Consider the following 25641-nt stretch of genomic DNA (forward strand, 5'->3'; position numbering starts at 1 on the left):
GATTGTTGTGTCTTTATTCTTTTGAGAGAGATTAAAGGGAATTTACCAGGAACTATACAATTCATTTAGAGACAGACTGAATTGTATAATAGTGAGAGGCTCGCACAAGCCTGCAACCAGCTATCCGTTGTGCATGAAAAGGGTGTGCTAAGTAAACTGTGCTAAGTAAAGGAACTTGCTAGCACAAGTTAGGAAGGTTATTAATAAACAATATATCCTCCCCTGCCACCCTGAATATTCCCACAGTTGGAACATAAATGGCATATTCAGCACATTATTTACTGTGTTTGATATTTTTACTGATATAGCTGCTTGGTGAGGTAATTTTTAAAGGTGGGATATAAATGAATTAATTGGGGGGGTGTTGAAGAAAAACCCCTCTAAGAAACAAATCCTACTGTGTTCAGTGTTCTGTTTTACTCAGATCCAAGCTCTAGTGTGTTCTGTGGGACATGCTCCATAATAAGTGTTCTTAGAATCTCAGCCAGTGGATTCTGATGAAGGAGGCATTTGAATTCTGACCACTTCCTCAAGCATAGAACCTTCATTATTACACTGGTAGCGTGTTCCAGCAACTTGCAGTTCTGAGTTATTTCGCTGTACAGTGGTACCTTGGGTTAAGTACTTAATTCGTTCCGGAGGTCCGTTCTTAACCTGAAACTGTTCTTAACCTGAAGCACCACTTTAGCTAATGGGGCCTCCTGCTGCTGCCGCGCCGCCGGAGCCCAATTTCTGTTCTCCTCCTGAAGCAAAGTTCTTAACCCAAGGTAATATTTCTGGGTTAGTGGAGTCTGTAACCTGAGGCGTATGTAACCTGAAGCGTATGTAACCTGAGGTACCACTGTATAGAAAATTAATTTCTCTCTTCCCCCTTTCCACTTTTCTGACCATCCCATTGTTGTATAAATCTGTTCTAAGCAGGTTTAGACTATGGCGCCAAAGGAATGCCGGTAGCAGAATGCGAGGGCTCCCACGACTGATGCCATTTCTAGAATTAAGATGGTTTGTGTGTGTGTGTTTGACAGTGGGAAAACTTTTCCCGGAGAGCCAATCTGGGTGCAGACACAGCCTTAGGGAAATGGTTTGCCACAATAATTATACAAGCCCTGCTCTACTATAAAACGTCTGAATATGCACACTCTGTGCTAACCGCTGAGATAGGACAGCCCCCGAAGAATTTTCACATTTAGAAAGCAAAAATCAAACCAACAAACACACCTCTGGCATTTTTAAAAAAAATTTTTTTTGAGGATATCACCAGTCTATACACGTGGAATCTATACACGTGGAATCATCTCTGGTTTTGGGGCTGCCCTGAAACTTCAGAAGCTGTTGCATATCTGTAGTTTAATTAAATCTGATTTTTAATAGTTTGTAATTTAATGCAGCCAACACACATCCTGAGGGTGCACGGTGTTCGGGAAGCAGGCAGGTGGAAATGAATGGGGCACCTCAAGTCACAGCAAAAGAGAAGCCAGAAAATATTTTCCCCTGCAAAATGCTGTTCTGTACTGTCACCCTCCCTTCGTTCAAACCCATGCAGGTGGAAGGGCTTTCACTCAAAACACTTCTTCTCTTGATAAGAATAATTAAAGCAATGCACTTCTCTGGGAAATGTGCAGATGTTGGAAAAGAAGAGAAATCTATTTCCTCCCCACTAATAATCAGAGTTGACACCAGATACTTCCATATGTTCATTAATTCTTTTCAGTGCACACAAAATATTTTGGCAGTTTTAAATACAGAAGGTATACTGAATTGATGATTGGCTGCCGTGTGTGTTTGGTTTTACTTGGCTAACACTGGAATCCTAACCATGTAAAGGGACCCCTGACCTTTAGGTCCAGTCGTGACTGACTCTGGGGTTGCGGCGCTCATCTCGCTTTATTGGCCGAGGGAGGCGGCGTATAGTTTCCGGGTCATGTGGCCAGCATGACTAAGCCACTTCTGGCGAACCAGAGCAGCGCTCGGAAACGCCATTTACCTTCCCGCCGGAGCAGTACCTATTTATCTACTTGCACTTTGATGTGCTTTCGAACTGCTAGGTGGGCAGGAGCTGGGACCGAGCAACAGGAGCTCACCCCATCACAGGGATTCGAACCGCCGGCCTTCTGATCGGCAAGTCCTAGGCTCTGTGGTTTAACCCACCGCGCCACCCACGTCCCATTAACCATGTCTACTCAGAGGTAAATCCTATACAATTTAGTGGAGTTTAGGGCTGCTTCCTCAATATGTAGCAGAGATGTCTTATGTGAAAATCACAAAAATATGGTGTATCATTACTTGGTTAAATAAGGCCATTACTTCCCTTCCTGAAACTTCCTCAGTAAATACATGGAGCATCATCAATCAGTTGCTTCATATATCTTACAAAAACATATCTCCCACCCCCAGCTCTCATGTAGGTTTGGACCCTATTGTGACTTGATTTCTCTTTGGGTTTAAAATCTGTTTATATGATTATCTTTTTCTTCTATCAGGCGTTTTTTCCCTACCCCCTAGAGACTTTAAATATTTTAGATAAATGCTATTTTTCTCCCTGACTTATATAAACAATGTTTCTGAAAATGAGGTGGACAGGGAAGGGGACTTATTGATTTCCTCATAGGTGGGGAAAGGAATTTATCGACCGGAAATGGATAAGAGCAGATATGTGTCACACTGTATTAGCCTTAGAAAGCAGAGTTTGCTGCCTCATGTTATTTTCATAGTTGCTCTGCAATCCAGTCTTAATCTCGCTTTGCTGCCTCCCGACATCTGTGCCTATTGGTGAAGCAGGACAGAAAAAGCCAAACTTGAGTTCTGAAACTTAATCTTATAAATTTATAACCTCAACTTAGTACTGGACCTTGTGGCATAGACCTGTTTGGCAAGGAACTGTTATCAGGCTCTCAGTTCAAAGTCGGAACTGCAGTTCCTGCATCAGAACCTTAGAAAGCATCCCATTAACAGTTAATGATTAAGCCTTGTCAGATACATAATTGGTCCCATTAACGCCATTTGGCTATAAACTAGGTTTGTCTCTGTGTCTGTACTTAATGCTTACAGGTTTGTTGGCTTGCTGTCGTATGGTAAATGTATCTTCTTTCTCTTTCTAGGCCAAGCAACCTTCAGTAAAGGATTGTGTGTTCGTGCGGTAGCCATTTCACAAGGATTTCCTTTGTTCAGAGCTGGAGGGGAGGCAAGATGTTGGCATAGCTGATGAGTTAAGAACCTGCTATGCCAACATATTGCCCTCTTTCCTGTCTGCTTGCTGCAAAAGCTTCCAAGGGGATTAGGTGCTTTCCAAAAGCCTATCTGTGTACGAGTGCGAGACTTCGAAAATGGCACACGGTGATCATCTTATTAGATGCTGTTGTTCTACACAATAAGTAAAGGGGAGGTGAATTCTCCAGGTGCTCTGCAACAAAGAATGGATTTACCAAATCAGATTTTCCTGCCTACAGCGAAGTCAGTGTAAGTTGCTTGGGAATTTCCTGATCCATTTTTATTTTATTTATTAAGCTTTCCATCCTGCCCTTCTAACCAAAGGAGCCCAAGGCTGCAACATGATAGATGCTGGTGTACCTGTAATCTGCTTACTATGCTTCAGGTGTGTGTGGGGGGGGGGAGAGTTTAAAATGAAGGACAGCCGCTAATCTTTGCCTTTCCTCTGAAAGACACTGTTTTCTAGGGTTGTCAGCAGACCAGAAAAAATGGGGCTAGGTTGAGCTTCGGTTTCAGGGCAATTGCCAGAAAATCAAAGGCACGCCTGTGCAGTTTTCCTGATTATTTTTTAAAAATACTCCTCAGCACTGTTTGGCACTGTGGGTTAAACCACAGAGCCTAGGACTTGCCAATCAGAAGGTTGGTGGTTCGAATCCCCACGACGGGGTGAGCTCCCATTGCTCGGTCCCTGCTCCTGCCAACCTAGCAGTTTGAAAGCACATCCAAGTGCAAGTAGATAAATAGGTACCGTTCCGGCAGGAAGGTAAACAGCATTTCTGTGCGCTCCTCTGGTTTGCCAGAAGCGGCTTCGTCATGCTTACATGACCCGGAAGCTGTACACCGGCTCCCTCGGCCAATGTAGCGAGATGAGCGCCGCAACCCCAGAGTCGGCCATGACTGGACCTAATGGTCAGGGGTCCCTTTACCTTTACCTTTATAAGTCAAGCATGAGGTACCTGTGGGCCTCCCCATTTTGTTGGACACCAATTCCCATCAGCCCCAGCCAGTGTGGCCAATGTTCAGGGATGCTGGTAGTTGGAATCGACAGGCTCATTTTCTCTGCTTGTAGCTGTGCTCACAGAATTGCCAAAACCTAAGTCATGACACGTTTATCATTTCCAGAATCTGGCAGCCTGTATTTCCAAACACCTGCATTCTGTGAATGTGTAAATCTCTTCTTAATTGTTTGTAGATGGACCATCTTTGATAGTGGCACCCCAATTATGCAATACCCTCCCTAAAGAAGTGAAAATGTGTTATCTGTTTTGCTTACTCTTGGTTTATCTGTCATGAATTTTGTAAGATATATAGCAATGTCCATTGGCTGCAAATGATTAAAAACTGGGCTTAGATGGTCCTGGCACCTTCATTACGTCCCCCTCCCCCACGCTAGCTTAAACCCCAGGCATTTTAATTTCTGTAATGCTTTAGTTGGCTGCATGTTTTTAATGACTTGCCCATTGTTAACAGTATAATTTAATTATGTATTTATGTTGTTCATGGAATCCTTTGGTTGAAGAATGGTACACAAATACATTTAATAAATAAAGTTACTTCTGGTGCCAGTAAAAATACTGACCATAGATGATGCAATGATGGTGCCCACTAAGCCTGTTCTTCACATAATAAAGACTTGATGGACTGTTTTGCAGCTGGGGTGGTAGATGATGATGGCTGGCTTTGTTCGGCTTGTTTCTGAAACTACTTCATTGGTGTTTGTAGAATATGTTTTCAAGGAGGAAGGAAGGGGTCATCTGCAGCAATGTGACTACTTCTCTACACTGCAGAGATGGGCAACCTGTTGCACTAACTTCCTTTTGTTGCATGCCACCATTAAAATTAAGGTTATGAAAGAAACTACCCAGTGGACCACAATTTGGTCCAAACCTTCCTCTAAATCCATCTCAGCCAAAGGAAGGGAAGCTCCCTTTGAAACTTACTGTATTTTCCCGTGTATAAGACTATATTTTTTCCAAATTTTTAAAGTTTAAAATGGGGGGGGGTTGTCTTGTACACGTAATGTTGCAATTAATTATTTCTTAATTTTGGGCTCAAAAAATAGGGGGCGTCTTATACATGGGGGCGTCTTATACACGGGAAAATATGGTATCTATAGATGGCAGCTGACACTGAAGAAATTGGCGTCAATGCATCCAGGAACCTTACCAAAATGCTGGAGAAGCTGTTCCTCCACAGGCACATACCTTCACATGTGATGGGAATGTCCTCAAATCCAACCCTTTGGGACAGCAGTTCTACAAAAAATATGTAACACAACTAAGCAGGTATTGGAACCCACTCCAGAATTGACCCTGTTAAATATTTTCCAAGACTTACACCTACTCTCAACAGCCAGAAACGTCATAGACAGACATTGGAGAGACTTGTCTGGAGTAAGTACAGTCTATTGGTACCAAATTGTATGGGAAATGGCCTTATTTCAAAAGTTAACCAACAAACAAACTGACACAAGGACAAAAGAAAGAGAACACCTTCACCTCAATATGGCTCCCTTTTATTTCACACACAGCTCAAATTGACAACAGTGATAGCAGGAATCTACCAACAGCATACAGATCAATATGGCTAACTTGACCTAATATTTCATACCGCTCTTTCTGCAACCGCAAGCAAAGCTCACTACAGTTCATCAGAGGCAATAAAAGGCAAATAAAAACACCCTGGCTCCCAATCTTCTCTCAACATCAATGTAAACCAATAAATATAAAGAAAACCTACTCAATTGGCACTGACATGAAAACCTCATGTATGTACCAAGTTGACAAAAACGATGAGATAGTGTGTAAGTTTAACCTCTTTCCCCTACCTTTGGATATCATACATTTTGCATTGAACGTAACCAAAAGACTTTATAATCTGATCAAGAAAGAAAAAAGTGAGAGACGTTGCACGTTCTTTGTACAGTCATACCTCGGGTTACAGACGCTTTGGGTTGCGTAATTTCAGGTTGTGCACCGCACCAAACCTGGAAGTACCAGAACGGTTTACTTCCGGGTTTCGGCGCTTGCACATGCGCAGAAGTGCTAAATTGCGCAGAAGCGCTGAATCGCGACCCGTGACACTGCAGGTTGCGGACGCTGCGGGTTGCGAACGTGCTTCCCACATGGATCACGTTCGCAACCCGCAGCGTCCACTGTAGTTCATGTAAATCTTTAATAAAAATTATTTCAAAATAAAATATATACTAAAATAATAAAGGGATGCCATAGCAAATCACAACATTGTCTCAGAGTGTGAGCTTCCCGCTCGAGAGCTGATGGTATGAGCTACCTGTTCCTCATCTTCCTTTCACGGAGGGCTTCGTGGATGTTATACCATACACCAGGGCCTCTCACAGGCATCACCTAAGGGTCAGGGACAATGATATAAATTGTAAGCAGAGTACAATTTATATCACTGTCCCTGACCCTTAGGCTATGCTCTCTGAGGCTCATGGGAGCTTGACCCCAAGAGCAGGATCCCTTTCTCTGCTCTCCACACTTGCCTGTGAGTGAGCTAGGTACACTTGCTTCCAGGTAAACATGAAGAAGAGTGCCCTGCAGATCTGCCACAGTCCCAGGTTCACCTGCACATTTACCTGTGTGTTTTTGTCTCTGCCAGACGAGCGAAGGCAGGTGTACCTCCTGACAAGCCGTAGAGGCTCAGTGCGGCATATGTACAAACCTGCTCACTGCATGCCCACCCCCAATATCATTGCATGATATTATGTGTATGACCAACTTTCCGATTAACCAGGATCTGCACCGATGGTGGAAGAGTCTGCGCCACAGCCAGAATGCTTGGTTGGCGCCTGAACTCAGCGAATCACTTATGCTGGTGATGGCAAATACACAATTACTGGGCTAGATGGAACAACAGTACAGTGGTACCTCAGGTTAAGTACTTAATTCATTCTGGAGGTCCGTACTTTACCTGAAACTGTTCTTAACCTGAAGCACCACTTTAGCTAATGGGGACTCCCACTGCCGCCGCACCGCCAGAGCACAATTTCTGTTCTCATCCTGAAGCAAAGTTCTTAAGCTGAAGCACTATTTCTGGGTTAGCGGAGGCTGTAACCTGAAGCGTATGTAACCTGAAGCGTATGTAACCCGAAGTACCACTTTACACGGCAGCTCCCTCTGGTTTTGTGTAACTCTGTTCCCTTGCTGGACTTCTCACCAGGGGCACCGTAAAGAGATTACGGACGTGTAATATTGTATTCCTTACAGAGGCTGGTGGTACAATCTGTTCCAGATACTTACGTACTGCTATAGTGAATCAAAAGACGAACACGCTTTAGGGATGATTACGTTTTGTTGCATTGGCTTTCGGAAGCCAAGATGGAGCTCTGCCATTCATAACAGAAGAATTCCTGTGCATGTTTGCAGGGCAGCCCCACAGTTTTCAACAAGGCTTACCCCCCACCAAGTAAGTGTGTTTTGGATTTCAGCCTTAGCGAGTCAAGTTTTACATATAGATTTATCTACAGTGGTACCTCGGGTTAAGCACTTAATTTGTTCCGGAGGTCCATACTTAACCTGAAACTGTTCTTAACCTGAAGCACCACTTTAACTAATGGGGCCTCCTGCTGCTGCCACGCCGCCGGAGCAAGATTTCTGTTCTCATCCTGAAGCAAAGTTCTTAACCTGAAGCACTATTTTTGGGTTAGCAGAGTGTGTAACCTGAAGCATATGTAACCTGAAGCGTATGTAACCTGAGGTACCACTGTAGATTTATGTAGTTGGCATTATACACCCACAGACAAACTTGCGTTCCTGCTGTTTCTTTCCCATTTTTATGTGCATGTATCATTTATTATTATAATTCTTTATTAAATTGCTATACCGCCCTTCCTCTGAGGATCACAGGGTGGGTTGCAAAATAGAATTCCCATAAATGCACAACATGATAATGAACAAAAGCAATACTTCCCCACACAGTTTAAAAAGGCCGTAGGGGGTTTAATTAGCCTAAGGCCTGGGCGAAGAGGATCACAGAATTGTAGACTTGGAAGGGATCCTGAGGATCATCCAGTCCACCCCTCTGCCATGCAGGAATAGGCAGCTGTCCCGTGCAACCTTGGCATCATCAGCACCATGCTCTAAATGTGGTGGATCTACAGCAGAAAGCGAGAAAACACAAAAGGAATTGCCAGCTGACTGTAACAATAAGGATATTCCATCAATGCTGATTTAAACATCAGAATTAATAGAGGCACTCCAGGCATCCAAACAGGCATCTAAACAAGACTAATCATGATATGCTCTGTGTTCAAATGTAGAAAGGGCAGTGAATTAATGTTTGTCCTTTCAAGGTAAGTCTCTTAAGCATTATGCACCCTTTTAAAATGTGTGGTATTTTTGGCACCAGGGGGCTATTGGATTGTTGTTTTTATTATGTATTTTGTGGTTTTTTATCTTGATTTTATTCTGTGAACCGCCCTGAGACCTCCAGGCATAGGGCGGTATATAAATTCAGTAAACAACCACCACCACACTACAAAGGCATGCAAAACCCACTTCTGCTGTTCCATCTATAACCACAGTGATATAAGACTGAACATCCACAGATATCAAGGATTTGCCCAAAACAAAGTTAATACAAATAATTTCTGACCAGAAAGAAGATTCCACAGGACCCGATGTTTCAAAGAGGCGTTTTTAGCGTCACACCAGCAACACCCATCTGAACTAGTCAGATCCTATAAACGTGCTGCAAGGTACAATCTCAATTGTTAATTTAAAGAAACACTACTCATGGATTCTAAAGCCTCTCTCCATTGACTGAGCTTCATGAAACACACTCTTCCATTCATCTCTGAGGTCATGAGCATCCACTTCACAGCTTTACAATAAGCATTTGTGGCAATGTCTGGGTGACAACTGTTACAGGTTTAGATTTCTGAAAAGGTGACATTGCTATATTTCCTCCAGTGATACAGGGGATTGAGGAGGCACTCAAAGCCCATGGTTCAATAATAAGTGCTTTTAAAAGGTGATGTAATTCAAAATATGCCATTCAGCCCTGGCAGGTAAGTAGTAAACTGCAGAAATGTGTATCCTTTTTTTACATTGGTATTGAACTAGCCTGGCCTGACTCCAAAAGGACACAAGATAAGGCTGTGCAAGACTTTTTACAGGTACAGTTCACTCTCCTACATAATGAATCAACGATGGCAGCCTTAACTCACGGACTGAAACATAGTCTGGTGCTTTATGGACCTTACTAGGGAAATGTGTAGGGTGGCATGACCAGCAAACCCCCCCCCCCATGCACCTGAGAGCCAGTGTGGTGTAGTGGTTAAGAGCGGTGGACTCGTAATCTGGTGAACCGGGTTCGATTCCCCTCTCCTCCACATGCAGCTGCTGGGTGACCTTGGGCTAGTCACACTTCTGTGAAGTCTCTCAGCCCCACTCACCTCACAGAGTGTTTGTTGTGGGGGAGGAAGGGAAAGGAGAATGTTAGCCGCTTTGAGACTCCTTCGGGTAGTGATAAAGCGGGATATCAAATCCAAACTCCTCCTCCTGGGTCAATTGCCCCAGCAACACCCCCCCCCCCCGGCAGAGAGAAAGGTGGTATCAAACCAAGACTAACAGTTTTTCAGCCTTCTGGTTGTTGTTTTTAATAATAATAATAATAATAATAATAATAATAATAATAATAATAATAATAACTTCTCTCAAGATTGCAACAGATGTTCCATCTATCCTATGCATTCAAAGTTGGGTTTCATTTTGGCAAAATCAGGTAGCGATCATTTGCAGCTCGAAAGTCACAAAGGTATAGCAATATTCATCACCTTTCCCACAACCAATTGCAGTTCAAAGCCACCCCCTTCTCTCACCAAGGGTACACAAACTCACCTCACACTCTCACCCAGGGGGCAGGTTTCACCAACAGGCTCTCACCCTGGGCAGGATCTGAGGCTTCTAATGGTGCACAAAATAATAATAATAATAATAATAATAATAATAATAATAATAATAATAATAATTTATTTGCACCCCGCCCATCTGGCTGGGTTTCCCCAGCCACTCTGGGCGGCTTCCAACAAAGATGAAAGATACATTAAAATGTCACATATTAAAAACTTCCCTGAACAGGGCTGCCTTCAGATGTCTTCTGAATGTCAGGTAGATGTTTATCGCTTTGACATCTGATGGGAGGGCGCTCCACAGGGCGGGCGCCACTACCGAGAAGGCCCTCTGTAGTAGTAGTAGTAGTAGTAGTAGTAGTAGTAGTAGTAATCTATACCTCGCCCATCTGGCTGGGTTTCCCCAGCCATTCTGGGCGGCTCCCAAGAGAATATTAAAAACATCATCAAACATTAAAAACTTCCCTATACAGGGCTGCCTTCAGATGTCTTCTAAAAGCCAGGTGTTTATTTCCTTGACTTCTGAAGGGAGGGCATTCCACAGGGCGGGTGCCACTACCGAGAAGGCCCTCTCCCTGGTTCCCTATAACCTCATTTCTTGCAGGGAGGGAACCGCCAGAAGGCCCTCGGAGCTGGACCTCAGTGTCCAGGCTGGATGCTGGGGGTGGAGATGCTCCTTCAGGTCTACTGAGCCAAGGTCATTTAGGGCTTTCAAGGTCAGCACCAACACTTTGAATTATGCCCGGAAATGTCCTGGGAGCCAACGTAGATCTTTCAGGACCAGTGTTATATGGTCTCAGCGGCCGCTCCCAGTCACCACTCTAGCTGTCGTATTCTGGATTAGTTGTAGTTTCCAGGTTACCTTCAAAGGTAGCCCCACGTGGAGCGCATTGCAGTAGTCCAAAACTGTAGTCTAAATGTACTTTCCATAGCGGTGATTTGCACAGATTGGGGCGCTTTGAGGTAACGAGACACCTGTCCTCATAGCTTCTAGAACTGTGCCAATGACATGCTATTATATCTTCAGCAACCTCATTGCTCTCTGGCCCACATTGGGCACCTATCTCTTCTATCTGATTTCAAGTCATTTACAAAAGGCTTTAGTATTGATTTGGCTCAACTTTGTCATTTGTTAATTGCTTCCAGGAGAGGCAAGGCGGGTGGGTGTGGGGAATGTTAAGCACTTTAAATGGCACAAAGGTCTTCCCGATTTAATATTTAATAGAGTAGATTTTTTAAAAAACAAAAAAACAGATTGAGTTTCAGGGATGTGATGCCATTATTATATACTCCTAGAATATAGGCTTCTCCTGGTGTGGGGGTGCGTGAAAACCCAAAGCTGCCCATTTTTGTAGCAGAAAAAAGACAGTCTAACAAAGATGTCTGTGTTGCTCAGTGCCAGCCTTTGGTAAACGGATGTTTCTGCAGTTACAGTTTCTATTTGCAGGAAGGTAAAGCAAGGGAACAGAGCTTTTGTTAGCAAAGTTGCTTAAATAACACAGATGGAGTCCAGAGATACCATTTTACGGACAAAATTGAACAAAGCAGGGCATGATTTGAAGAGAAACAGACGAAGAGGTTTTGTCTTTCTTTCAGGCCCTGTGCGTAGCGGCAAGATATAAAACCAAGCGGCAAGATATAAAACCAAACATACGGAGGGAAACTCCCTTAGAACTACACAGCCAATCAGAACATGTGCTAACTCAGCAAATAGCATGTTGCTCTCTGACTGGTGGTGAAGCAACTCCTCCTATTACCCTCTTGGCAAGTTGACATAAACACTAGCAGAATTAAACCCTTAAGTTGCACACTGAATGATCCCTCAGATCATTTACTCGGAGTAAAATGTGGCAAAGAAGTATCACAGAGTGATGCATTACTGAGCTAGGGGTGTGTGCGTATTAATTTACATTACATTTCCTCATTTAGATTTCTCTACTTATTTTTCACAAGTCATTTCTGAATTCCCCCACAGCTGGTCATCTTTCTGCATTAGCCTCAAAGCTGAAGAACACATCCAGCTTCACTTTCATTCTGTGGCTTTCCATTGGAACATTTCATGAGGGAAAGTAGCAAAATGGTGGGCAGGGAGGAGAAACTGGCAAGGAGAAGGGGGATATAAAGTTTTTTTGAATCACAGAATCCAAAAATTAGTTCAGTAGTAGCAACTAATTGGCAATTAGTTCCCAATCAGGCAGGTGCACCCTATGTATTACTATGTAATACTATGTAATATTATAGACAACTATCTCACTTTTAGATGACATCTGAAGGCAGCCCTGTTCAGGGAAGCTTTTAATGGTTGGTGCCTTGCTGTGTTTTAATTTGTTGGAAGCCACCCAGAGTTGCTAGGGCAAATAGGTCAGATGGGTGTCATAGAAATAAAGGTTAAAAAAAGGTAAAGGGTCCCTGGGCAGTTAAGTCCAGTCAAAGGTGACTATGGGGTTGCGGCGCTCATCTCACTTTCAGGCCAAGGGAAAGTGTTTGTCCACAGACAGTTTTCCGGGTCATGTGGCCAGCATGACTAAGCAGCTTCTGGTGCAACGGAACACCGTGACAGAAACCAGAGCGCATGGAAATGCCATTTACCTTCCTGCTGCAGCGATACCTGTTTATCTGCTTTCACTGGCATGCTTTTGAACTGCTAGGTTGGCAGGAACTGGGACAGAGCAACGGGAGCTCACCCCGTTGCGGGGATTCGAACCACCGACCTCCTGATCAGCAAGCCCAAGAGGCTCAGTGCTTTAGACCACAGTGCCACCCGCCTCGTAGGCATGGAAATATAATCATTGTCATCATCATCATCATCATCATCATCATCATCCCTATGCAGCTGCACATATTCAAGCCCCCTTTAACTCTAATACCAAATGAATGAATATAGTGAGTGGGTGGGCACCCCCCGCCCCCGTGTTCAATGAATGCATGGGAGAGAGCAGCAATATGTGAAGCCCCTTGATGTAATATAGAGAAGGTGTTTCAGTTGATAAAACTTCTGACTTTGCCAGTGTTTTTCCCCAAAAAAAATTATTTTGGTTTTCACAACATTATAAACAAACACATAAGACAAACAAACATAAATCATAGCTTTATTGAAAATTACTCTTATTAACATTGTTAAGTGACTTCCTCGCTTCCCCTTGGTTGAATTTCATTGCATATCCTTTTAACGGTTTTCCAAATCACAGTTCTTATAAAATTTAACTTAAACATTAACATCCTTAGATCTTCACATTCTGAAATTAAACATATTAATTCATCACTTAACATAAATAAAATCCGAAGCCAATTAAGTATCTGCAAGCTGTTTTCAGTTAATTTAACTTAACATATTTAACTATATAATCATTAAATTTAATCCACTCTTCCTGAGACTTTGCCAGTGTTTTCTGCACCCAGAAAAGCATGACAGTTTTCTGTCTGCATCGTGAAGAGAAGATTCAGGTTTAGAAAATAAACTTTGCACCATCAGCACACAATAAAGGCTTCAATTAATTCAGCGAATACCCACTGGTTGCCTTATAGTGCAAGCAAGCGAATCTAGTGCTACATCAAAAAGGGAAATCTCACCTGGCACCTTGAGCTGAATGAATGCTACCTGAAGAGATTCCAGCAGCTGCAACCCTAGAGCAGCAGTGGGAGCGCTCTAGTCCGCAGGTTTAAATAGATCCCCAATTGTCCCACAGGCCTGCTTTTCCCAAACCACACTCATCTGCCACACTGCAAGTGTTCAATTCCAACCTCTGGCCTTTATTTAATAGGATTTAGATAGCACTTAGGGGTGCGGGTGGCGCTGTGGGTTAAACCACAGAGCCTAGGACTTGCTGATCAGAAGGTCGGCAGTTCGAATCCCCGAGACGGGGTGAGCTCCCGTTGCTCGGTCCCTGCTCCTGCCAACCTAGCAGTTTGGAAGCACGTCAAAGTGCAAGTAGATAGCGGGAAGGTAAACGGCATTTCCGTGCACTGCTCTGGTTCACCAGAAGCGGCTTAGTCATGCTGGCCACATGGCTTGGAAGCTGTAAGCCGGTAAAGTGAGATGAGCGCCACAATTCCAGAGTCGTCCACAACTGGACCTAACAGTCAGGGTCCCTTTACCTTACCTAGATAGCACTTAATCGTGTAAGTAGTTTACACAAGATAAAAACAAACAAGACAGATGCGGACAAAAGCAGGTTAAAACACAAGTTGATCTAATTTTTTTTCAGAAATATAAAAGCAGCAGCTTAAAAAATCACACATTACAGTATATAATTACATGTCAAAATACATGCAGGGTGTGCATGTCTAGGTAGGCTTGCCTAATGAAAAGGTTTTAGCAGATGCAAAAAATAATAATACAGTGGTACCTCGGGTTACATACGCTTCAAGTTACATATGCTTCAGGTTACACACTCCAGTAACCCAGAAACAGTGCTTCAGATTAAGAACTTTGCTTTAGGATAAGAACAGAAATCGGGCTCCGGCAGCGTAGCTGCAGCAGGAGGCTCCATTAGCTAAAGTGGTGCTTCAGGTTAAGAACAGTTTCAGGTTAAGAACAGACCTCCGGAATTAATTAAGTACTTAACCCGAGATACCACTGTACAATAGTTGGGTGGTCTGTCCTGCTTCAGCAGCCCTTCTGATCAAGGAGCAGAGAAAGCAAAATATAAAGGGTGTCAGAACCAGGACCAACCCAAGGCATTTTGCTGAAGGACAAGAAGGGGTGCGTCACTCCCCCATGCCAGGCTCAAGAACTCACTGGATACTGAGTCTTTCTTAAACATGAGGGAATTCATCATACTCTTTTAAAGCACAGCTCAGCTCAGAGAATTCAGAGAGCTACAATTCCCAGCACCCTTAATAATCTAGAGTTCCCAGGATTTTTTTTGTGTGTGTGTGTGTGTGTGTGTGCACGCGCGCTTTAAACGTGTGTACCTTTCAGTGTCTCCGTAGGGAAGAGGAAAGCTCTGCCCAGGAATTATAAACAGATCTGGACGCTGCTGTCCTCTTTTAAAAAACCCTTGGCACGCGGGATGTCTGCTCCACCCAAGGACTATCGCACAATAAGTCAAGGAGATTGGGAGAAATGGGTGGACGGCTATCTAAGTTAACATGGTTAAGAGAATTAAAAGGGGAGGGGAAAATATGGAAAAATAAAATGCAGAGTATTACCTGCATCAGAACAGTCTACCCGGATGGGTCCCTTCAGCAGCCAGAATCCATGTAGCAGAATCATCCACGGAGCCTCAGCAACCCGGAGATGCGCCTGGGGCGCAACGACTTCTCGCCCCAGCGATGTTGAGCCAACGCTGCTGCATCTGGTGGAATTTAGGTTTGGATGGAAGTAAGTCCCCTAGCAACAGGCCAGGATAACTGGGAAACCATTTTTTTTTTAATGGCTCTTTCCTTGCCACGCCCCCTTCGCTTTAAGTCCCCACCCACCCACTTTTTTAAATGTGCGAGTTACAGGTAGGTAGCCGTGTTGGTCTGCCGTATCAAAACAAAATACGGTAAAAAAAATCTTTCCAGTAGCACCTTAGAGACCAACTAAGTTTGTTCTGGGTATAAGCTTTCGTGTGCATGGTATCTGAAGAAGCGTGCATGCACACGAACGCTCATACCAAAAACAAACTTAGTTGGTCTCTAAGGTGCTATTGGAAAGATTTTTTTTATTTTAAATGTGCGAGATACTATTGCATCCTCCCGATTTTTGTCCAGTCCTCCTGGGTTTGGGTTCTTTCTTTCTTTCTTTCTTTCTTTCTTTCTTTCTTTCTTTCTTTCTTTCTTTCTTTCTTTCTTTCTTTCTTTCTTTCTTTCTTTCTTTCTTTCTTCCTTCCTTCCTTCCTTCCTTCCTTCCTTCCTTCCTTCCTTCCTTCCTTCCTTCCTTCCTTCCTCCCTCCCTCCCTTCCCCTTCCCCTTCCCCTTCCCCTTCCCCTTCCCCTTCCCCTTCCCCTTCCCCTTCCCCTTCCCCTTCCCCTTCCCCTTCCCCTTCCCCTTCCCCTTCCCCTTCCCCTTCCCCTTCCCCTTCCCCTTCCCCTTCCCCTTCCCCTTCTCCTTCTCCTTCTATTGGAGGCGTTCAGACGAGCTCCTGCCGCATCCGGGATCACCTGGGCTGTCGACTCGCTTCCCATCTCGCACACCTGGTCGTCTGAAGACGGGGCCAGAAACCCCGGGCTTAGAAAGGGGCGCTAGGATCCGGGAGGACTCCATGAGCCCTGCTTTCTCCCTCCAGCCTATAAAACTTTAAGCATAACTTTTGGGGTGGGTGGGGATGTAGGGGTGCAGCCATCTGGTGGCGGAAACAGGCACTGCGTCATTTATTGCGGAAAAACCTCATGGTGTGGCATTGCTGTCAAAGAGGGATGAGGAACTTTTTCCTGTTGTGGGGGTCATATTCCTGTTTTAAAGGCACAGTCTATATTTGAAGGGCTGTCTGCTTTAAGGGGCTAAAGCTCTTAAGAGCAGGGGCCAATGGATTTTTCCTTCAAGCACACGGACCACCTGGTCAACGTTTTCCCCCTACTAAATTTGCATTATAAATGAAATCAGGGATGGATTGGTCAATTCTGTAGTTCTCTGAGAGAAACAGGGGTTCCGTAGCAACCCTCAGGACCCCAGCCTTGGCTGTTTAAAATAGTGTTTTGTCTCTGTTTCTCTTCTTCTCCATTTTATTTCATGTTTCTTACTGGATTGTTATTTTAACTTAAAGAAAATGTCACATTCATCCTGTTTTACCCCCCCCCCCAATTTATCTGTAGTAAAAGGTAAAGGTGAAGGGACCCTTGACCATTAGGTCCAGTCGTGACCGACTCTGGAGTTGTGGTGCTCATCTCGCCTTATTGGCCAACGGAGCTGGCATACAGCTTCTGGGTCATGTGGCCAGCATGACTAAGCCGCTTCTGGCGAACCAGAGCAGCGCATGGAAATGCCGTTTACCTTCCCGCCGGAGTGGTACCTATTTATCTACTTGCACTTTGACGTGCTTTCGAACTGCTAGGTGGGCAGGAGCTGGGACTGAGCAACGGGAGCTCACCCTGTCGCGGGGATTCGAACTGCTGACCTTCTGATCAGCAAGTCCTAGGCTCTGTGGTTTAACCCACAGTGCCACCCGCGTCCCATGTTTCTTACTGGGTTGTTATTTTAACTTCATGATAAAATCTTGAAAATTAAAGAATATGACACATTCATCCTGTTTCACCCCCCCCAATTTATCTGTAGTAGTTTTTAAAATAATATCAATGTGTTTTAAAAGATATTTTAAAACACTGCAGCAGGAATCCTAACCATGTCCACTTACAAATAAGTCTTACTGAATTCTATTGGGCTTACTCCTGGGTCTATGGGACTGAGATTGCAGCCGTATCCATTTTAAGTGTACAGTGGTACCTCGAGTTAAGTACTTAATTCATTCCGGAGGTCCGTTCTTAACCTGAAACTGTTCTTAACCTGAAGCACCACTTTAGCTAATGGGGCCTCCTGCTGCCGTCGCACCGCCGGAGCCCGATTTCTGTTCTTATCCTGAAGCAAAGTTCTTAACCTGAAGCACTATTTCTGGGTTAGTGGAGTGTGTAACCTGAAGCTTATGTAACCTGAAGCGTATGTAACCCAAGGTAGCACTGTACTGTGAATGGCTACAAACATGGGGAAAGGGAGACAAAGAACAAGGATATTGTCTTGCCTCTGTAATGCTTAAAACAGGAATCTGAAAGGAATTTGTGCAAGGTGCGCCTTCATTACCAGGTCACCCACTTCACTGTTGAGGGAGGCACAGAGTTTTCTCCTTAGACCCTACATGATGGAAGCACCAAGCCTCACCTACAGATCAGTCATGCTTCCTCTGCCCATCTTCTGTGCAACGTGACTTATGAGGTCCCCATCATGTGCAGCCAAACTCTCATGGCTCCCGCACATCATGCCCTTCAAACACGCAAAATCATTTCATTGACCCACGTTGCAGCTTTTAATAGGAAGAACATTTGATATTTCCAGTTGGTGAAGAAAAGATATATATAAATATATTTTAAAAGTATAAATAAATAAAAAAGTATAAGTATAAAAGATATAAATATATAAAAAAAGTAGCACACACGTAATATAAATAAAAGAAATATTTTTTTAAATAACAGAAATCGCGTACGTCTATAGTGCATTTCATTTGGCACACTTCTTAGAAGAAGAATTGGCCCGCTTAAGATGCTTGCATCTCTGACTGCTTGACTTGCATAAATCATGGAGTTCCTTTAGCAAATAAATTATTACTACGAATTTTGTTTGGAAAATCTGGGCTTGTATGTAGCCTTTCCAACCTAATCATGAACTTATTGCTTTTGTAGAATGCATTAAATTATGAGTACATTGGACAACACCATGAGTGGTGTTGTTGCATGGAAACTCTCATTTATGGAAGGGGTAAAATGTTATATCCCCCCAATTCCCCCCCATCACTGTGTCGTTTCCTGTGCTCCCCCCCCCAATCTGTTTTGACCAGTTACTGTGATTGGCAGCCTCCACTGGTTCACTAGCCCTTCCAAACACAGATGTTTAAGAATAAGGATCAGTGATTTTTATAAAATTAATATTCTGTCAAGGAACACCTAAGAAGTATAGGTGTTCCTTGACAGAATATTAATTTTATAAAAATCACTGATCCTTATTCTTAGAAGCTCAGTATGTTTGTGAAGATTCTGGGGCAAATCTTTGGTCTTTTTGTAGCATTGGCCATGCCTGTCCTAGCACCCCGTGTGAACAGAGAATACTACCCAGAACACATTGCAAGGGAAAATCAGTCTAAGGAAATATAAACTATATCCCTCCCGCAGGTCAAGAGAAGATTGTGGAGGCTGCAAAAACAGTACAGGATAATCTTCTTGTCCCCCCCCCCCTTTTGAACCTTTATCTTCCATGTAAGGCTTCCCTGTAGCATTTTCACCTTTCAAAATCACACTTCACAATCTTTAACTTAACAAAACAATGTAGTAGCAGATGAAACAGAAGAGGAAGCAGCTGTTTAGCTTTTGAGAAACACATTGCTGGAGCAACGGAGTGCTTTTTCTTCACGAAGAGAAACTCTCTTGATGCCGAGGAAAACCCAGACTTCCGTCCTAGAGACACCACTTTGCATCTGGCAAACAGTAGCAGGTGCAGAAGAACAGGAAGCAGCTGTTTTGCTTTTCAGGAATGCGTGGCTGGAGGAATCTAATGAAAGCTGAGTAACTGGGAAGCCCTCTTCAAGCCACAATTCCATTCTGCTGTTTCATCCCATTTTTTTCGTTGCAGCACCGACTGAAGGTTAAGCTGGAATGAAGAAGAGAATAGATTAATTGAAATACACTCAGAGTCGAGAGTGAATTTCATTTATTCAGTTCATAGTGGTGAGGAGGAATAAAAGTCCCCTCAAAGTATCTGCTTTATATACATTATTTACACAACGGGCTGCACGTGATTGGCTAATTCTGGAATTCTCCTGTTGGCCAATCAGTTTGTGGATTCACTTCCATCTGGAGCTGGATTGGGTGGCTCCTGCAGACCAGTCATACTGCTGCATTGTTCTAGGACGAATCAGACTGCTGCATTCTGAATCCTATTGTTCTAGGACCAATCAGACTGCTGCATTTTGGATCCTATGGTTCTAGGACGAATCAGACTGCTGCATTTTGGATCCTATTCAACTCAGTAAATAACATTAATTATCCAGTTTGAAATGCTTTCCCTGTAGGAGACGTGGCCTTTCTTTTTAAGAGACACACCTGTCTTCTCTGGGTGTGGTTTCCTCCTCAGTTAACTGGGAACTAGTTGGAACCTTAGTCTTTCCTGTTTGTAGCAAGTAGTATCTGCTAAGCTGAGTGGCTGCCCTGGAATTTCTATTTCTTTAATTCTAACTACAAACATTATTTTTAAAAGCATACAAGTACCTGCATTTCCCATCCTTTTGAGGAGTTGGTCGATCAACAGAAAACATTGCCGGACCTCCATCTGGACAATCTCCCAGGCACACAGGCTGTACCCGTCATCTTTCAGGTAGTCGTTAATTCTTCTGAAGTAGCTTTTCACCCGCTGTCGGATGCTGTTGCCCTTCTCTGCACCCAAGCACCGTCCCAGCTTCTCAATGTCCTGGTGCAGCCCAGCCTGGAAACCAGATATGGAAGTCTCACCCCAGTCCATTTGGCTGTGGTTTTGCCTGAAGATGTGGAGGGTCTGCTGGAGGATTTCTTGTGTGGCTGCTTTGGCATCCTCCCCCTGGATTTCGTGGCTGTGGATTCCTTCGTTGTTGGAGAAATTGGCCACATGGCCGATGCATTGTAGGGGAATTGTGGATCCCATCTTGCTGTTGAGAAGCTTCAAGTTGTCTTTATTTAGCCAGCTGCGAAGTTGGCTGCAGTCCTGAGATGAGATTTCAGTGAAGCAGAGCATCATCACTAGGCCAGAACAGAGAAGCCACCCCTTTGAGATCATGGTGGAGATGAAGGAACGTGGTCCTTGCTGGAGTGCTGAGGGATTTCGTTTTGAGGGAGATGCTCTGGAGTCTGTTCCATCTTTCAGCCATGTCCCTGTATTTAAATGCTCAGTGGCTGAAGTTTTCTTTTGTCATTTTCAGTTTTGGTGGGGATGGGCTTCCTCCTTTTGAAAATACTCTAGTTTCATGTTTTTTCTTTCCCTTTGGATTTTTAAATCACACAGGACCAAAAGTGATCTTGAAGATTTGGAAAACAGGTGTTTCATTGTTGAAAAGGAACTCCCATGAATGCAAAAATTAAGTTCAGCTTCAGCGCAGTGCATGATATGAGGGTGGGGGCAACTGCTGAACACCATGGGATGTGCCCCATTGTGATATTACGCAGGGTTCCATTTTGTATTCCCTGTTATTCACCTTATATTTGAAGCTGGCGGAGTGGGGTGTCATCAGTATGCACATGGCACTGAGCTCAATCTCCCCACTCCATCAGAATCAGGAGAGGATGTACAGGACTGGATAAGGGCAGACAAACTGAAGTTGAGTCCAGATTAGATGGAGATATTATGTATGCCAAGTCAGTGGTGTGGAGGTCTGTCAAGGACAGGGTTGCCCCCCAATGGAGAAATCAGGTCCAAAGTGTAAGGGTGTTCTCTGATACAGCATTGCTACTTGGGGCTCACTGGCCAAGACCCTGCCAGCCATGGTCCTTCATGGATGTTCTAGATTCTGTGATCCAGTTGTGATCAAGGTACCGTCTGTGCTCTGGCAAACTCCAGATTGGATGCTTGTGCCTTGCCTCTTGGAAGAGGCATCAGAAACTGTAGTTACTGCAAAATGAAGCAGTTGGACTATTGATCAGGGCAGCCAGGAGGTCAAATTTTACACTAGTTCTGTGAAAATTGCACTGGTTGCTTATTCCCACCCAAGACAAATATACAGTCTAACTGTTGACAGATTGGATCTGGGGTCCAGAATACATGAAAGATCACTTTCTCCATTACAGATCGGCCCAGGACTTAAGATTGGTAGGCAAAAGGTTGGGAGCAGCAGCATATGAGGACCTTCTTGGTGGTAGCCCCCAAATCCTCTGTTTCTGGAGTATTCCTAGTCCCATCTGGTGTGTAATGGTTTATGCTTTTACCCACACTTCCGAATACCAGTTGCTGGAAACCAGAGAAGGGGAGAGTTGCTCTGGTTGTTGGTCTCTGTATATGATTGTGTTTTAACTGTGCACTTGTGAACAAATTGCATTTTATTGTGTGGTGTGCTGTCCTGAGACCTTTATGTGAACGGCAGCTAATAGCTAATAAACACATACCATTAAATGCCTGCAAGGAATTTCACAAACCTCCCTGTTCATGATCTGTAAGCAGCTTAAATGTTTGTATATGAATGACTGCTACTGCTTAGTACACAGTTGCTGTAAGAATGAGGCATCTTAGATCAAAGACTGCAGACATGATGTTCAAATCATTTCAATTAAAAAACAACAGGGCGGGTTCACACATTCAGCTCTTGCTCACCAAAGGAAGAGTAAACAAATGATGTCCATGCAGGTGGGAACCAGCCCTAAACACTGCATCGCTGGGACCACTCCATACCTTTTTAAAATTATTCCGCATGGAGCAGCCATAGACTGATATTGCTGGCCAGTCTATGTTACATCATCAGAAATTCCTGCAGTTTGACATTTAAACTGATAAAATGAATTTGAGAAAAAGTCAACATAACAATGGATTTTGGTTTTCACTATTAAAAAAAAACATTTTCACCTTAATTTAATGGTGTTTTTGGTCAAAAATGAAACGTAAAAGTAAGTTTTCTAAATATGCATATCCCAACTGAAAATAGCATTTTTGGTCTTTTGTGATTTTACAAATCATACAAAGGGGAGAAAGTGAAAGAAGAGTATTTTCAGAAAGGGGAATCCCACATAAACAGAAAAAGACAAAGGAAAACTTCTGCGACTACATGTTTAAATGCAAGGCCAAGGTTCAAAGATGGAACAGACTTCAGAACATCTTCCTCAAGACACAGTCTTCCAGATTCAGCGCTCTACCAAAGACCACATTCCTTCATCTCCACCATGATCACCAAGGGATGGTTGCTGCATGTAGGCCTAATGATGCTTTTTGTCTCCAAAATCTCATCTCTGGACTGTAACCAGTTTCACAGCTGGCTACATGAAGCCAACAAGGCCAACTTGGAGCTCCTCAAGAACAAAATGGGAACAACCATTCCTATTCAATGCATAGCAGAGGAAATGGACGTCTCAACAAATCAGGAAATCTTCACGAACATCAATGAAGTCCAGATGGAGAATGCCAAGGCAGCTATACAAGAGATCCTCCAACAGACTCTGCACCTCTTCAGACAAAACCATACTGAAATGGGTTGGGATGGCAATTCCACAACCGCTTTCCAGACCAAACTGGACCAGCAAATTCAGAAGCTGGAAACATGTTGGAGTGCAGAGCTGGAGCGTGGCCCCACATCTACAAGAGGTCAGAAAACTCTGCTCACCAGACTGAGAGTGAAAAGATACTTCCAAATACTCCATGATCTCCTGAAAGATAAAGAGTACAGCCTGTGTTCTTGGGTGACTGTCCAGATCCAGATCAGGCAATGTTTTGTGCTGATGGATCAACTCATCAAAAGGATCTCTAATGAAGGTATTGTACACTTTTTAAAAAAATACATCAGACTTGATTAGAACTAGGTGACAAAAACAGCTAGTTTCTTAGCTACCTTTTCAGGATGTCTAACCTGCACTCACTTGCCACTAAGAAAGGTTCATAATTCTTCTTGAAGAACTTGTTGATTTCCTCAGAATTCTGGTGATTTAGGCTTTCTTCTTTGTTGATGCAAGAAATACAGTGGTATCTCAGGTTAAGTACTTAATTCTTTCCGGACGTCCATACTTAACCTGAAATTGTTCTTAACATGAAGCACCACTTTAGCTAATGGGGCCTCCTGCTGCTGCCGCGCCACCGGAGCACGATTTCTGTTCTCATCCTAAAGCAAAGTTCTTAACCTGAAGCACTATTTCTGGGTTAGCGGAGTCTGTAACCTGAAGCGTATGTAACCCGAGGTACCACTGTATACTTAATCCGAAAGGTGATGCTATGTGAATGGGAACACTCTGCATGAAAGACCAACGTGGATGGAACAGATTGTAGATGTTTCTTCCCACTGAGTTCCTGCTACTTTAATCAGGTCTGAGAAGCTTGCAGAAAACTTACCTTTCCATTTTCTGATTCTTCTGAATAGCCCGTATTAAAAATATTAGAGCTTATGATTCATAATTTTTCATATTTTGAAATGAGAAGCAAGGTATTTCAAAATGAATGCAGGATTTTAACCACTTTTCATCTTCCTTTCAGCTTAAGTTGCACTGGAAAGAGGAGAATGAAGCTACAACTACAATCAATTCAATTTTCGCTTGATTCCTCAGACAGATTTCTAGAAATCGAAACAGCTGCCCTTTCCTGTCCCTCTTCTTCTGTAACCAAGAAATGCCATGCTAGCATGAAGTCTTACGCAGAAGTTAGAGATGCAAAGGAAAAAAGAATCCATGTTGACGATGATATTATTTATATCGCGAAGATGCTTTTTGCTCTTTATATTTATTTGTATTTATTATATTTATTAAGTTCCTTTATTTAATGATATTTATTGTATCCTTTCAATGACTGACCATTTCAACAGTCTTCCTATTAAAAATGCACATCTCAGCAATTTGGGTCATTTGGGTGATTTTGCCTATTTCAATGATATGAAGTATGGGGGAAATATGGTACGTGGGTGGTATTGTGGTCTAAACCACTGAGCCTCTTGGGCTTGCCGATCAGAAGGTCAGCGGTTCAAATCCCTAGGGTGGTGTGAGCTCCCGTTGCTCTGTCCCAGCTCCTGCCAATCTAGCAGTTCAAAAGCACACCAGTGCAAGTAGATAAATAGGAACTGCAGCAGTGGGTAGGTAAACGACCTTTCCGTGGGCTCTGGTTTCTGTCACAGTGTTCCGCTGTGTCAGAAGTGGTTTAGTCCTTCTGGTCACATGACCTGGAAAGCTGTTGGTGGACAAATGCCGGCTCCCTTGGCCTGAAAGCGAGATGAGCACAGCAACCCCATAGTCACCTTTGACTGGGCTTAACCGTCCAGGGGTCCCTTACCCTTTTTTTTACTCAGTCAATAATGCCTACATTACATTTCTTCCCCCTCCCCAATAAAACATAACATGGAAATATCTCTAGATGTTTTTCCAGTGGGGAGGCAGGTTTAGAGGGCAAAATACTTGCTTCTACGGTGTGACATGCTCTATATCCACTCTTTGGGGTTGAGGTTTCTTCCATACCTTGAGAGCGTGTTGCTCCTGGTGCTTCTTGATGTCGGAATGTTCAGGGATGCAGGAAATGATATATTGTTTGATTATAGCCTTTCCAACTTGTGTTAACAAGTTCACAATTTTAGCAGAGTAACATTCCCCTTTTAAACTTGCAGCGGATGCGTTTGCTCAGGCTCCTTAAAGCCTCTATAATAACTGTTCTGGTATTTCCCCCTTATTCCCACATAAAAGATAAGACACGATACAGTCTTCTATAAAAGTATAAAAAGAGATTACTCACATTCTGTTCACAATCGGATCCCAGCAGGCAGACTTAGCTTAGAAAAGTAACATACACCTGGAAACTATCTCAGAAGGAGACAGTCCCTTTGTCATCTCTTGCCAAGAGAGCATCTTTAGCTAAGCAGATGTTGCTTCTTCGATGCATGTAGTCAAAGAGAGAGAGATGGCTGTCTTGCCCTGTGCTTTTGTTGTTACCTGCACAGGTGAGGCCACGCCCACCTCTAGTCACATGCAGAGGAAGTCTGTCCCCGCCTAGAAGGAAGCAGGAAGTTTACCTGCTGGCTGGACAAGCATTCCTCCCCATGTGAAAACATGTTCACTCTAGGAATGTTGTACTTGATTGCTCTTGTGTTTTGCATCCCACACTGGAGAGTCAGCTGATGACTGTTCTTCCAGCTGTGGCTCTTCTGCCATCACATCTCCATGGCTATTGGATGACGTTGTTGGCTGTCCAAGTTGGTTATGGTCTCATTCCTCTCAGCTGCAGGAGTGAGTCTAGGAGCG

General features: G+C 43.6%; 2 protein-coding genes across 2 annotated transcripts; one reads left to right on the top strand and one right to left on the bottom strand.

Annotated features, from left to right (window-relative positions):
- Nucleotides 1-19349: 19349 nt before the first annotated feature.
- On the bottom strand, nucleotides 19350-20783 carry LOC309359680 (interferon beta-like; the record flags this gene model as incomplete). Its single annotated transcript, XM_081893555.1, has 2 exons — nucleotides 19972-20783; nucleotides 19350-19354 (listed from the first exon to the last, which is right to left on the bottom strand). The coding sequence occupies exons 1-2, from the start codon at nucleotides 20510-20512 to the stop codon at nucleotides 19350-19352; spliced, it is 546 nt and encodes a 181-aa protein (XP_081749681.1). The 5' UTR covers nucleotides 20513-20783.
- A 1671-nt stretch (nucleotides 20784-22454) lies between these two features.
- On the top strand, nucleotides 22455-24264 carry LOC309360539 (interferon epsilon-like). Its single transcript, XM_081895098.1, has 2 exons — nucleotides 22455-23185; nucleotides 23897-24264. The coding sequence occupies exons 1-2, from the start codon at nucleotides 22600-22602 to the stop codon at nucleotides 23899-23901; spliced, it is 591 nt and encodes a 196-aa protein (XP_081751224.1). The 5' UTR covers nucleotides 22455-22599; the 3' UTR covers nucleotides 23902-24264.
- Nucleotides 24265-25641: the final 1377 nt, after the last annotated feature.

The sequence above is a fragment of the Podarcis melisellensis genome (genome assembly GCF_964234715.1).
Source record: "Podarcis melisellensis genome assembly, chromosome: 17".
Classification (NCBI taxonomy): domain Eukaryota; kingdom Metazoa; phylum Chordata; class Lepidosauria; order Squamata; family Lacertidae; genus Podarcis; species Podarcis melisellensis.

What these genes read in the sequence shown, in the direction of transcription:
- LOC309360539 (XM_081895098.1), top strand. Translation starts at nt 22,600, where the DNA reads ATGATCACCAAGGGATGGTTGCTGCATGTAGGCCTAATGATGCTTTTT.